The 12,342-nt window shown below is 41.9% G+C and overlaps 1 protein-coding gene across 1 annotated transcript in view; it reads right to left on the reverse strand.

The window, feature by feature from the left end:
• Positions 1-12,342, reverse strand: part of flcn (folliculin) — a 40,232-nt gene that overhangs the window by 4,563 nt on the left and 23,327 nt on the right. The window contains exons 8-11 of the mRNA XM_051919820.1: positions 8,486-8,676; positions 6,190-6,303; positions 5,986-6,109; positions 3,588-3,713 (exon numbers count right to left, since the gene is read on the reverse strand). Coding sequence (XP_051775780.1) covers positions 3,588-3,713; positions 5,986-6,109; positions 6,190-6,303; positions 8,486-8,676 — 555 coding nt within the window. The remainder of the gene's footprint in view (positions 1-3,587; positions 3,714-5,985; positions 6,110-6,189; positions 6,304-8,485; positions 8,677-12,342) is intronic.

A 12,342-nucleotide genomic window follows, 5' to 3' on the forward strand; every position in this document is an offset into this window, starting at 1 on the left:
AAGAGGATAAATACTATGAATGGTCATGTCAAGTGTATTCACTCCATGTTATCGTGGAGTGCGCTGTTACTGGTATTTTGATAAAAGAATCTGAATAACATATAAGAATCGTATAAATTATTAAACAGTAAAACATTAACATTTAAGAAGTAAAGATACATTGAGTACTACTGTAGTGCTTTCGGGTATAGTACATTTTTTGTTTGCCTATTACATGCATAAATGTATAAATTTTTTGGTGTACCTACCCAAGAACACGCGACATGACCCGGCAGTTAAAAATGTATCGCTCCAGCAATTTTAACTCTGTTACAAAGTCATCTAATATGGTATTGCAAACGGCAGCGGGAGCGTTTCTATAAACTCAATTTAAACTTACTGTTTACACCGTGCTTTGAAGATGCATAGTATGCGACACGTGTTTCGCCGTAATTGTGGGCTCATCAGGAGTACACAGTCACTGCACTCCCTTACGGGAATCAATCCTCGGACGTAGAGGCGAAGCCCCTAACGTTGTGCCACGGCGTGAGGTTCGTTCATTTGACAGCATGTAGATCGGGGTAATTACATTGCAGGCATTCGTAGTCTGATTCACAATCTGATTGTATGGGTGGTTACCTACCATGTAACGCTTGTGGTTGGTGAGCAAGTCGGCTAACTTCTGCCACGGTGCCCTCTTTCAGTTGCGAGAAGCAGATCATACAATGGTTGAAATAGTTTAATATATATAGCAAAATCACCGCGCTTCGCAGGGGCGAATATGGTATTGCAAACGGCAGCGTTTCTATAAACTTAAAGTTACGGTTTATACCGTGCCTTGTTTCATATTCTTTTCCTACCTTATCAATTGTGTAATGTGTTTTTTGAACAGGTTTGATTAATGCAAGTGATCACTCCTGCTGCGTTCAGTCACTTCACGTGAGCCACTCTCTTGTGTGATGTTGCGATGTCCACGGGTTTATTTAATGTTAGCTAAGACCCGGCAGTTAAAAGTTTGTCGCTACAGCAATTTTAACTCTGTTACAAAGTGATGCAAACTCTCGTTTATACCTCGTGTCTTCTCATTAAACTTGTATCTCGCGAATATGGCATTGCAAACGGCAGCGGGAGCGTTTCTATAAAGTTAAGGTTACGGTTTACACCGTGCTTTTTTATACCTCGTGTCTTCTCATTAAACTTTTATGTCGCGAATATGTTATTGCAATCCGCAGCGGGAGCGTTTCTATAAACTTAATTTAAACTTACGTTTTACACCGTGCTTTGTTTCCCTTATGAACATGCTTGTATGCTTAACTCGCTCCGTTCTCAATTGTTTAATTAATTTTTTGCTCTTCGCTGTTTGCGGCTCTTTCTCCATTTCCCCCTACTTCGTTCTTTTATCTCGCGAATATGTTATTGCAATCCTTAACGGGAGCGTTTCAATAAACTGATTGAAAATAGTTTTGCATTTACCTTTTTAGTAAAAGGCGAGCTTTTAAGCCTGAGAAATCACCCCGTAAATGCACACGTTTAATTGGACATGTGTTAATATGTATGGTTACACAGTATTAAAAGACAGTGAACAACGTCAGTTACATTTGTTCCCGCGTTTGATAAAAGGTGAGCTTTTAAGCCTGAGAAATCACCCCGTAAATGCACACGTTTAATTGCACATGTGTTAATATGTATGCTTACACAGTATTAAAAGACAGTCAAAAATTAACGTCATTTACCTTCGTTCCCGCGTGTGACTCGTGCTGTAAATGTCTTCCTTGTTTTTAGTTCACGTGATTACGTAGGAGGCGTGATGACGCGATACGTGACTCCGCCTCCTCCATTACAGTGTATGGACAAAAAATATGTTCCAGTTATGACCATTACGCGTAGAATTTCGAAATGAAACCTGCCTAACTTTTGTAAGTAAGCTGTAAGGAATGAGCCTGCCAAATTTCAGCCTTCCACCTACACGGGAAGTTGCAGAATTAGTGATGAGTGAGTCAGTCAGTCAGTGAGTCAGTGAGTCAGTCAGTGAGGGCTTTGCCTTTTATTATTATAGATTAGTGGGTCTGACTCTAAAGTAGCTGCAGCCTTTGATTATTCAGTGTGTTGTTTGCCAGCGTGTCTGCTCTGCTTGTTTTTAATTGTCATTAATAAGACACAATGAAGGGGGAAAACTGCACAGAGAAAGGACAACATATAATGGAATCAACAAAAAAGAATTAAGCATTTAAATCTATAGCAAAAGCAGAAATATTTCTGAATGTCTTATAAATGTAAAAATCATGCTGCTGTGCTTTTCTGAATGTAGAATAACAGAAACATAATACCAGCTAATTAAATGAGATCAGCATTATCAGGTGTTGTTGCCGATTAGGAGCAAAAACCTGCAGCCACAGGGGGTCCCCAGGACCGAGTTTGGGAACCACTGGTCTAACCTGAGCTGACCCTCTAATGTCCTCATTTCTAATCCTGTCCACCCTCGTCACACCCAATGCAAATCTTGGGTGCCGAGCAAAGGGTGCAGTAAGCTGACCGAGGACAACTCCCAGTTTCTTTAGGGATGTGACTGTTAGACACAGGAAAGATGACCTTTCCTTCTTTACAGTCTATCTGACAAGTAAAAAAAAAAAATAAGAACAGATGGCCCATTAGCGTAATAAAATAAAATACTTAAGTAAATGATATTATGTTTTCTTTTGATAAATAAGGGGAAGGGGGAGAAAGAAGAGAATATAAAAAGCTGAATCGAAAAATGGAACTTTGCTCTTCTGCCTTGCAGCGTAAAATCCAGGGACTCATCTGTGACTGAATACAAATGTAGTTGATTGAACTATTCCTGTCTTCCTCGGGTCGGGTCGGGTTGGGTCGGGGGGGGGGGGGGGGGAATGGGGGCATTGGTTGGGGTTCTTACACAAAAGGAAAAAGTGAAGTAGCAGCGAGGCAGCACACTACGCTCTCTTCCTCTGTAACTAAACAGGACAGATACAATCATTTCTCTCAGCTGCCCCCACATCATGAAGACCCTTTGAGAGGCTGGTCTTAAAACAGCTTGCATACCCCTGGCTTCAGAACATCCTGATCCTCTGCAGTTTTCCTCTCAGGCACTTACAGGGGTGGAGGAAGCCTAGTGGGGGCTGGGTGGTCTCGGGTGGCCTTGGAACCCCTGCAGATTTTGTTTTTTTTTTCTCCAGCTTTATTTTTACTTTATTCTTTGTTAATTAGCATTGCCTAATCTTATTTTTATATTTTTTCTTACTTCATCTTGTAAAGCACTTTGAGCAACATCATTTGTATGAAAACATGCTCTAGAAATAAATGTTGTTGTCGTATCTACGTGCTCCACAGAGTCTTCTCCCACTCGGATAAAGTCAGCACCACCGTCAGGATCACATTCTGGGACTTCTCCTGTGTCTTTAACACCAATGATGACCCACAAGCCCCTTTTTTATTTGTTGTCCTGTTGATAATTTAACTGACTTAGATTATATGAAACGTAAACATGAAATATCTATTAATTTCTGTCTAAATTACATTTCTATCTGTGGCAAAAGGAAGCACCACCAACACTGCTATCACTCCATCACACCCATTTGGCTACTTTTCCCTACCTTTGTCAGTAAGCAGTGGGCTGCCACTGGTCACGGTGAATTCATACTGGGATAGGAGCTCCTCGTCAGCGGCAGGCAGGACCATCATGCGAGTTCTGGGGTGAACATCCACAAGGACACTGAATTCTGTGGACAGGACAAACAGCACAATTGTCAGCTTCTTGCATGGTGCACATCCACTTCTGTTTTAAACGTACTGACTTTACATTAAACTGTGCATCTAAGGGTGAAGCAATTAAAAAAAGTACAACCTGCAATAATTAGGGTATAATAGTAATAACAAAAATTATACTAATAGTAGCAACATCTATGGAGGGCTTCCAAAGTACTTTTAATATGCAACCACTGGACAATTACTATGTGAAAAATACAATCTGTTCAAATTAAGTAAACACTTCAGTGAATTTACCATTAACATGAACTTTCTAAGATTGACTCTTACAATCATCATCACCTTTCAGCTGCTCCCATTAGGGGTTGCCACAGCGGATCATCTTCTTCCATATCTTTCTGTCCTCTGCATCTTGTTCTGTTACACCCGTCACCTGCATGTCCTCTCTCACCACATCCATAAACCTTCTCTTAGGTCTTCCTCTTCTCCTCTTCCCTAGCAGCTCTATCCTTAGCACCCTTGTCTCATTGTACCCAGCATCTCTCCTCTGCACATGTACAAACCAACACAATCTCGCCTCTCTGACTTTGTCTCCCAACTGTCCAACCTGAGGTGACCCTCTAATGTCCTCATTTCTAATCCTGTCCATCCTCGTCACACCCAATGCAAATCTTAACATCTTTAACTCTGCCACCTCCAGCTCTGTCTCCGGTTTTCTGGTCAGTGCCACCGTCTCCAACCTATAAAACATAGCTGGTCTCACTACGTCCTGTAGATCTTCCCTTTCACTCTTACTGATACCCGTCTGTCACAAATCTCTTCTAACACTCACTCCACCCTGCCTGAACTCTCTTCTTCACCTCTCTTACAATAATAATACAATTTTCACCTCATTCACTGCAGTAGGCCGATTAGGAAATGGAGCTCAGACAACAAACCCAAGCAAGCTGCTTATCTTCTAGGATTCAAATTCATGCCCTACATGTAGAGTTTCTGTTTTCACAGAACATACAGTCTATTGGGCTATTAGGATGTCCCATACTGAGATACTTGACTGTCAGGGCTTATCATCCCATGTAGTCCCAGTGCCAAAGAAAGGGCATTCCATTGACCCCAAGTACTTCATGATGTATGAAGTGAGGGCAACTGCTCTGAAGACCTTTGAGAAGCTGGTCCTAAAACCCCCTGGTTTCAGAACATCCTGATCCTCTGCAGTTTGCCTATCAAGCACTTACAATATATGTGTGGAGGAAGCTCTAATCTACTTTATCCATTTGGATAAAGTTAGCATCACAGTCAGGATCACATTCTGTGACTTCTCCAGTGTTTTTAACACCATTCTGCCTCAGTGTATGGAGGGAAGTAAAACTCGAGTCTATGCCCCCCCAATCTCCAGGATCATGGACTCTCTGGTAGTTTGTGAAGCTCAAGGACTGGTGGTGTTTTAACACTGAAGCATCACCGGGAACTGTCCAGCCTCCCTTCCTGTTTACGCTTCACACAATAGACTTCTAGTAAACTACCAGCACTTGCCATCTACAGAAATTCTAACATGACTTCTCCATCCCAGGCTGCATTAATAATGGAGAGGAGTCGAGAGTACAGGAAGGTTGTGGAGGATTTTGTCTTGTGTGGTGTAGGGACAACAACCTGCAACTTAGTATCAGTAAGACAAAAGAGCTGGTGGTGAACATCTGGTGTGACAAGAAGCATCTGAGACCTGTCACCATTCAGGGGAGGACAAGGAAGTAGCACAGAGCTACACGTACCCTGGGGGTTCACATAAACAACAACTGAATGGACTCCATCAGTTTCCACCCAAGTTCCTATCATATGTATTCATCTATAACATGGCCCATGGGCATTCAACCCTTACACAAAAAAAAGAAGGTTCTAGAAGGTTAACACCTCAAAACATATAAACAAACTTGCATTGAGAAAACGTATAAAATCAAACAAAAAACTGAATGGGAATGCTCTATAATGGCCCAGTCATGCCCTGGTCTAATCAATAATGTATTAGTCACACGTGGACTAAGCTACTTTGAAGGTAGAACCTGGGCCAAATGAGCCCTGCCCAGGGTAAGAGAATGACAGTAATGCATCATCTTTATTTCTATTATTAATATTTATGTTCATTTTTGACACATACTATAATCTCGCTTGTCATCATGTTACACTTGTTAAGGAGTTTTCACTGATCTCCTCATCTTAACTTTTTTAGTGCCAAATATTCTATCAACTCTTACGTAGAAGAAGCCTACATGTGCTATCTGTACAGCTCACCTGAATTAGCCACATGTGCTGGGACGGTCACAGAAGGGCTCAGTCCCAAGAAGTTACACCGGTAAGCCTCCTCATACTGATTGCTGTAGGAAATGCAGCGCACACAGCCTACGGGCAGCAAAGCCTGTTGGGACGGGACAACAAAGAGTGACTTCTTGGGATAAACGGACTTCACCGTGTTTATGGAAGTTAACGGTTGCTCACCTTAAGTACATCAAAAGCAGATTGGATCAGATGAGGGTCGGATCCCCTCCATATCATCTGGTTTCCCATTAGGACATGCCAGGCTAAGGTCCTAAAATCAGAAGCTCCCAAGACCTGTACAAATTTGAGGGAAGAAAAGCAGTTAATAAAAAAAATAATAATTTTTAATTCATATTAGGGCTACTCACATGAGGTTTTTTCAGGGCCGATATGTTTAACATTTCACATTACTAGAATGGGACAATTCCAAATTTAATCTTTATCCTTTGTGAAGGACAGGACCTATGGGCTGGGATCCGTTCTGGGATGGGTACTGGTCCACTACCTGGCCAGGAGGCAAGTATGAAGAAAAGACAGAACAATTCCTGTCTTTGTCAGGAGGTTGGCAGTAGATGCCAACAATATGAAGAATGTCTTAGCATCCCGGCTGGGACAGAAAAAAGATTTTTACCTGGACGAGAGACCAATAAAATGGAAAGACAAGGGGAGACAACTGGACATGGCCACAGTCTCCCCCAATATGCTAGATGCAGCATCTCTGGGCTTTGATACCCATATGGACACCTGCAGGGCAAGCTGGGAACTGTAGTGTTGTGGAGCAACCCTGTTGGGATCCATGGGGATTCATAACCTCTACTTTTGGGGACTTCCACTTGACCTGAAAGTGCTTCTAACAGGCTATCCCCTGGCACCAGAAGTACTTTTGGGTCCGGTTTCAAAGGAGCCACTCTGCTTTATCCAGGAGAGCTGAGAGTCTGGTGGAAGACACACAAAGCTCGCCTGGGAGGAGTGGAGGACGGAAGAAGAGAATTGTGATTGTTACAAAGAAGCCTTTGTAGAGGTAATTTATTGTAATAAACCTTTTATTTCAACCCAGGACTTGTGTTACTGTGCTTGTGGCCGAGGTCTGGTGTGCTGCAAATCCTCTACAGGTCACACCTTTACAATTTTTATTTTTAATACTAAGCTCCTACATTACCAGCTGTGTACAATTTTTATGTCCTACGAAATTATTATCCTTGGTATTTTTACAGACAACAGCTGATACCTGTGCAATTCTGTAGGCTTATTATTTGGTGACCATAAAATACAATCTGTTTAAAATATATACTTTAACTATGTAAATAAAGCACTGATCTGTAACACATATAAATACATAAAATTAAAATCTCCAAGAGATAGTTTTCAAGAACATAAAAGGCTGATGTGTCAAACACACAAGATTAGCGAGTCTTCTAATACGAATTCTATAAGGGTGGGACGTTTATTCTTACAGTTTCTGTTTACCATTCTAGAGTGGTAGGACAAGCCTGACGTTCAGCCTCATCCACCCAGCCAGAAGAGCATCTACTCTGTTGGGCCCTTGAGCAAGGCCTTTAACCTGAAAATTACAATGGCTGATCCTGTGCTCGGACCCCCAAAGTTCATACGAAAAGATAATTACCCACAGTAATTATATATATATATATATATATATATATATATATATATATATATATATATATATATATATATATATATATATATATATATATATGTGAAGTGCGCATGCGCGGGGCACAGTGCTATGCGCGATATTACTGTCAGAGAAAGTCAGAGGCGTTTTACGGAAATACAAACCAGTATTACTGCGAGAGGAAATTAAAGGTACACAATACAGTGACGCATATTACAGCCACATACAAGCCAGTATTACTGTCAGAGGAGATTAAAGGCATATTACCAACGCGCACGCCTGTATTACCGCCAGAGAAAGTTAAAGGTATATTAACGGACGTACAGACGTATATTACGGACGTACAAGCCAGCGGACGTACAAGACGGTATCCTTCAATAAGGGTGCGCACAGGCATCCTTCAATAAGGGCGCGCACAAAAAGGTGAGCCTCAAAAGGACGACCTCAATTGGGCGCAGTGAATAAAGGCGCGCGTAAATAAAGATCTGCACCTGAACCCCACCAAACGTCTGTGGCGAGACCTACTGATGCTCACCAAATAACCTGGAACAGCTCGAGCTTCATCAGATTATCAGACCACTTTCTGTAAAGCTGTGAGAGGAGTTTCAGTGAAGTACTAAACTTACAATACTTACAAACTGTTGACAGTTCAGGTTGTTGGAATTCATTTTTTAACAGTTTATAATATTCTTTTTTTTTTTAGGCAGCACTTTGGAAATTAATGTTCAATTTACAAATACAAAATCCCAGGTTGTGACAATAATTTATATGACTACTTTATTTCTGCATATGGAGATATTTAAAGGCATGTCCTGCCTACCTAAACCCACCGTCACCTACCTGTCTCATATGTCGCAGAGACTTGAACTTTGAACCCCGGTATTCTTCCCGTCGGCTGGAGTCACTCCACTCTGGAAGATGGGTAAGGACTGATGGCCAGTTTTTCTCCTTCGCATTCTCTGACTGGCACTCTGCAGTTTGGGGGCTGTCACCTTCAGCACCTTCCCAGCCAATCCGTTCCTCCTCTTGCTCTGTGGAGCATCCATTAGAACATAGTGTAATAAGAATGAAGAAATAACTCAGATTTCTTACTTCTGTGTTTACTAGACAGAGAGCAAGTTGGGGGTTACTTTCTAGCCTTTGCCCTGAAACCTCATTAATGATTGTATTCTGGTAACGGAAATATCTTAAAATTAGGCAGTTAAGATTAATGATTTTCTCTGTGGCTTGTCAAGTAGTTAATTCATTCTTAAGTAAAGTAATACAGCCATACATCTACCATATCTTAACACTCTTACACTAAAATCTGAAGCCACTGTGGCCCTCCGGGACTGACACTGCTCACCCCCTGCCTAAGCTCAATAAACCACCCCGCAAGGTGTAATACAAGTATAGTATCATTGCTTTTTGGACAGTTCTATAAATGAAGCATTGGGGGGGGTTTAAGTGTTGGACTTACGGTGGGGTCAAAATGGGGTGTGGGCCAAACTGGGAAACGTGTGCTTTACTGTCCAACACAACACTTTGAGACCCTCACACTAACCCTGTATACATATTTATGGAGCAGACCCTGGTATAATGCGGACTATGAAATTCAAATTATTAAGATATTGTTTTGATGTGTGCGCACTACTACAGATCAAGTAGAGGAACCTCCATCTTCCAAGAACAAGAAGATGGAACAGAACAGAATGAAGTGTAGTTTGTTATACTTCTATCCTGAAGAAAGTCCTCTGCCGGAGAGCAGAAGACTGATGCGTCTGTAGGGATTACCTGAATTGATAATACTACTGAAAATCTGAGCATAAGCAGTTAAGAAAAGGTCACCAGCATGGCTGATAGATAGATAGATTAGATAGATACTTTATTAATCTCAAGGGGAAATTCACATACTCCAGCAGCAGCATACTGATAAAAAAACAATATTAAATTAAAGAGTGATAATAATGCAGGTATAGAGACAGACAATAACTTTGTATAATGTTAACGTTAACCCCCCGGGTGGAACTGAAGAGTCACATAGTGTGATGGAGGAACGATCTCCTCAGTCTGTCAGTGGAGCAGGACGGTGACAGCAGTCTGTCGCTGAAGCTGCTCCTCTGTCTGGAGATGATCCTGTTTAGTGGATGCAGTGGATTCTCCATGATTGACAGGAGCCTGCTCAGCGCCCGTCGCTCTGCCACAGATATCAAACTGTCCAGCTCCGTGCCTACAATAGAGCCTATCATCCTCACCAGTTTGTCCAGGCGTGAGGTGTCCATCTTCTTTATGCTGCCTCCCCAGCACACCACCGCGTAGAAGAGGGCGCTCGCCACAACCGTCTGAAACATCTGCAACATCTTATTGCAGATGTTGAAGGACACCAGCCTTCTAAGGAAGTATAGTCGGCTCTGTCCTTTCTTACACAGACCATCAGTATTGGCAGTCCAGTCCAGTTTATCATCCAGCTGCACTCCCAGGTATTTATAGGTCTGTACCCTCTGCCCACAGTCACCTCTGATGATCACGGGGTCCATGAGGGGCCTGGGCCTCCTAAAATCCACCACCAGCTCCTTGGTTTTGCTGGTGTTCAGGTGTAGGTGGTTTGAGTCGCACCATTTAACAAAGTCCTTGATTAGGTTCCTATACTCCTCCTCCTGCCCACTCTTGATGCACCCCACGATAGCAGTGTCATCAGCGAAGTTTTGCACGTGGCAGGACTCCGAGTTGTATTGGAAGTTCGATGTATATAGGCTAAACAGGACCGGAGAAAGTACAGTCCCCTGCGGTGCTCCTGTGCTGCTGACTACCACGTCAGACCTGCAGTTCCCGAGACGCACATACTGAGGTCTGTCTGTAAGAAAGTTCACGATCCATGCCACCAGCTTAGAATGAAATTATCCCATGGAAAACTGAGCCAAAAGCATCCAATTTTTTTCCAGCAACCAAAAAAATGTTATTATGTATAACAGAAACATGAATATACCAAAATGTCAACGTGATCACAAGTAGGAAAGGTATGTCAAGTGTCGCCTGCTTAGCACACGTGCTACATGTGATGTGCTTTGAAACAGTTCCCATTGCACATAGGCACTGTTAGAGCAGATTTTGAAAGATATTTTTGTAAATATTATCTGCTGCTTGCATTAGCACCTGATGTGCACAACTGACAAGGCCCACTGTGTGACTGTAGTATACCACAGTTCCAGGCTTAGTGACTTCCATATGTCCCCCTGACACAATCGTTGACAGTACTTAGGAGGCAGACGTCTTTTTTGAACTACTTTCCACCTAATCACAATCATTTTGCCTTTCTGCCATGCGCCTACTGCACCATCCTATAGCTTGCATGCAATTAGAGTCACCAGTCATATCATGGTGGTTTGGTCACACAAGGCTGTATGCATCAGTTTTCATCTGAAGTACAATCTCTCGCAGTTCAGGCGAGGTATAGAAACACTACATTGCTGTACAGTAATCTCGGTCAAGCAAATGGTCTGCAAGTGACAGCATAAATGATGTGATGAAGCCATATGGACTGTACTTGCCATCCGACTTACTGGTGTAAAGCATCAACTCTCAGATGTACCCGTAGCATGCGTCGCACAGCGAGCAGAACTTGATACTGAGTCATGCCCGTTTGGATGCCATGTACCATATCCACGACAGCCTCTCCTTGTAACTCAGGAGGCTTAGTATGTCACGACTGGGAACAAACACCTTCTGCATGTTTTTGACGCTCACCTGACATATTTTTCTATAGTTTATACAGTTTCAGTGCTGGGAGATGGATGATTGGCTTCATCACAGTTATCATTATTAGTGAAATGCAAGTATTTCATAATGAGTGTAAAATGACACTCAGTCATAACTTTGCTGAAAATCTGTGTCTACCAACAGCTGGTTTGTGAAACAGCGCCATCTCTGGACTGGCTTACCCACTACATCCTGCAGTATCAGGAGACTAATAAGAACACACACATGTGGTCTGCAGTGACATGCTGCCTGCAATTGGGAAAAGTGAATGGTTTGCTTTGATTTCTCAGACACTGCTCAACATAGGGATTAGTTTGGAAAACTCTTTTCTCCACCAGACGATCATCAACTAACAGTCGAAAATAGTCCAGATGATCAAGACCTTCAGACACCTTTAAACTGGAGTCACCCATAAATTGGAAATGGGCTTTTCGCTTGCACGCCATTGTGTTATTGCTTGAAGCAGGAGTAGGCAATGTCGGTCCTTGTGAGCCGCAGTGGCTACAGGTTTTCATTCCAACCCAAATGCTTAATTAGAAATCAATCCTTGCCAATCTCAGACCTTATTTAATTTTATGGCTTATTAGTCTGTGCAATGTAAGGCTCTTATATCGTAGATTTTTTTCCTTTCCAAGGATATCATCCAAATGATTTGAAGCCTAAAACAGATCATTTTCAGTCTGTCACATTTTTCTATTAAGTGTTTTATTAAATCAAACAGTGCATGATGAACACACACAGATGTAATTGGAAAAAAGCTAGCTGGAGAACTGCTGGCTGCTTTGTCTTTTACATCTTATTGCTAATAAGGAGCAATTAACTCTTTTAGGGCTAATTTTTTTTTTGTTTCTTTTCTCCCAGGGCTGAATATTTTTCCAAAAACTAACATTTTTAAAAAAAAAAACACAAAGCAATTGTTTAACACATCAAATCAACAAAAAAATTTACTTTTGACAAATGTT

Source organism: Erpetoichthys calabaricus, chromosome 16 (assembly GCF_900747795.2).
Source record: "Erpetoichthys calabaricus chromosome 16, fErpCal1.3, whole genome shotgun sequence".
In the NCBI taxonomy this organism is placed as follows: domain Eukaryota; kingdom Metazoa; phylum Chordata; class Cladistia; order Polypteriformes; family Polypteridae; genus Erpetoichthys; species Erpetoichthys calabaricus.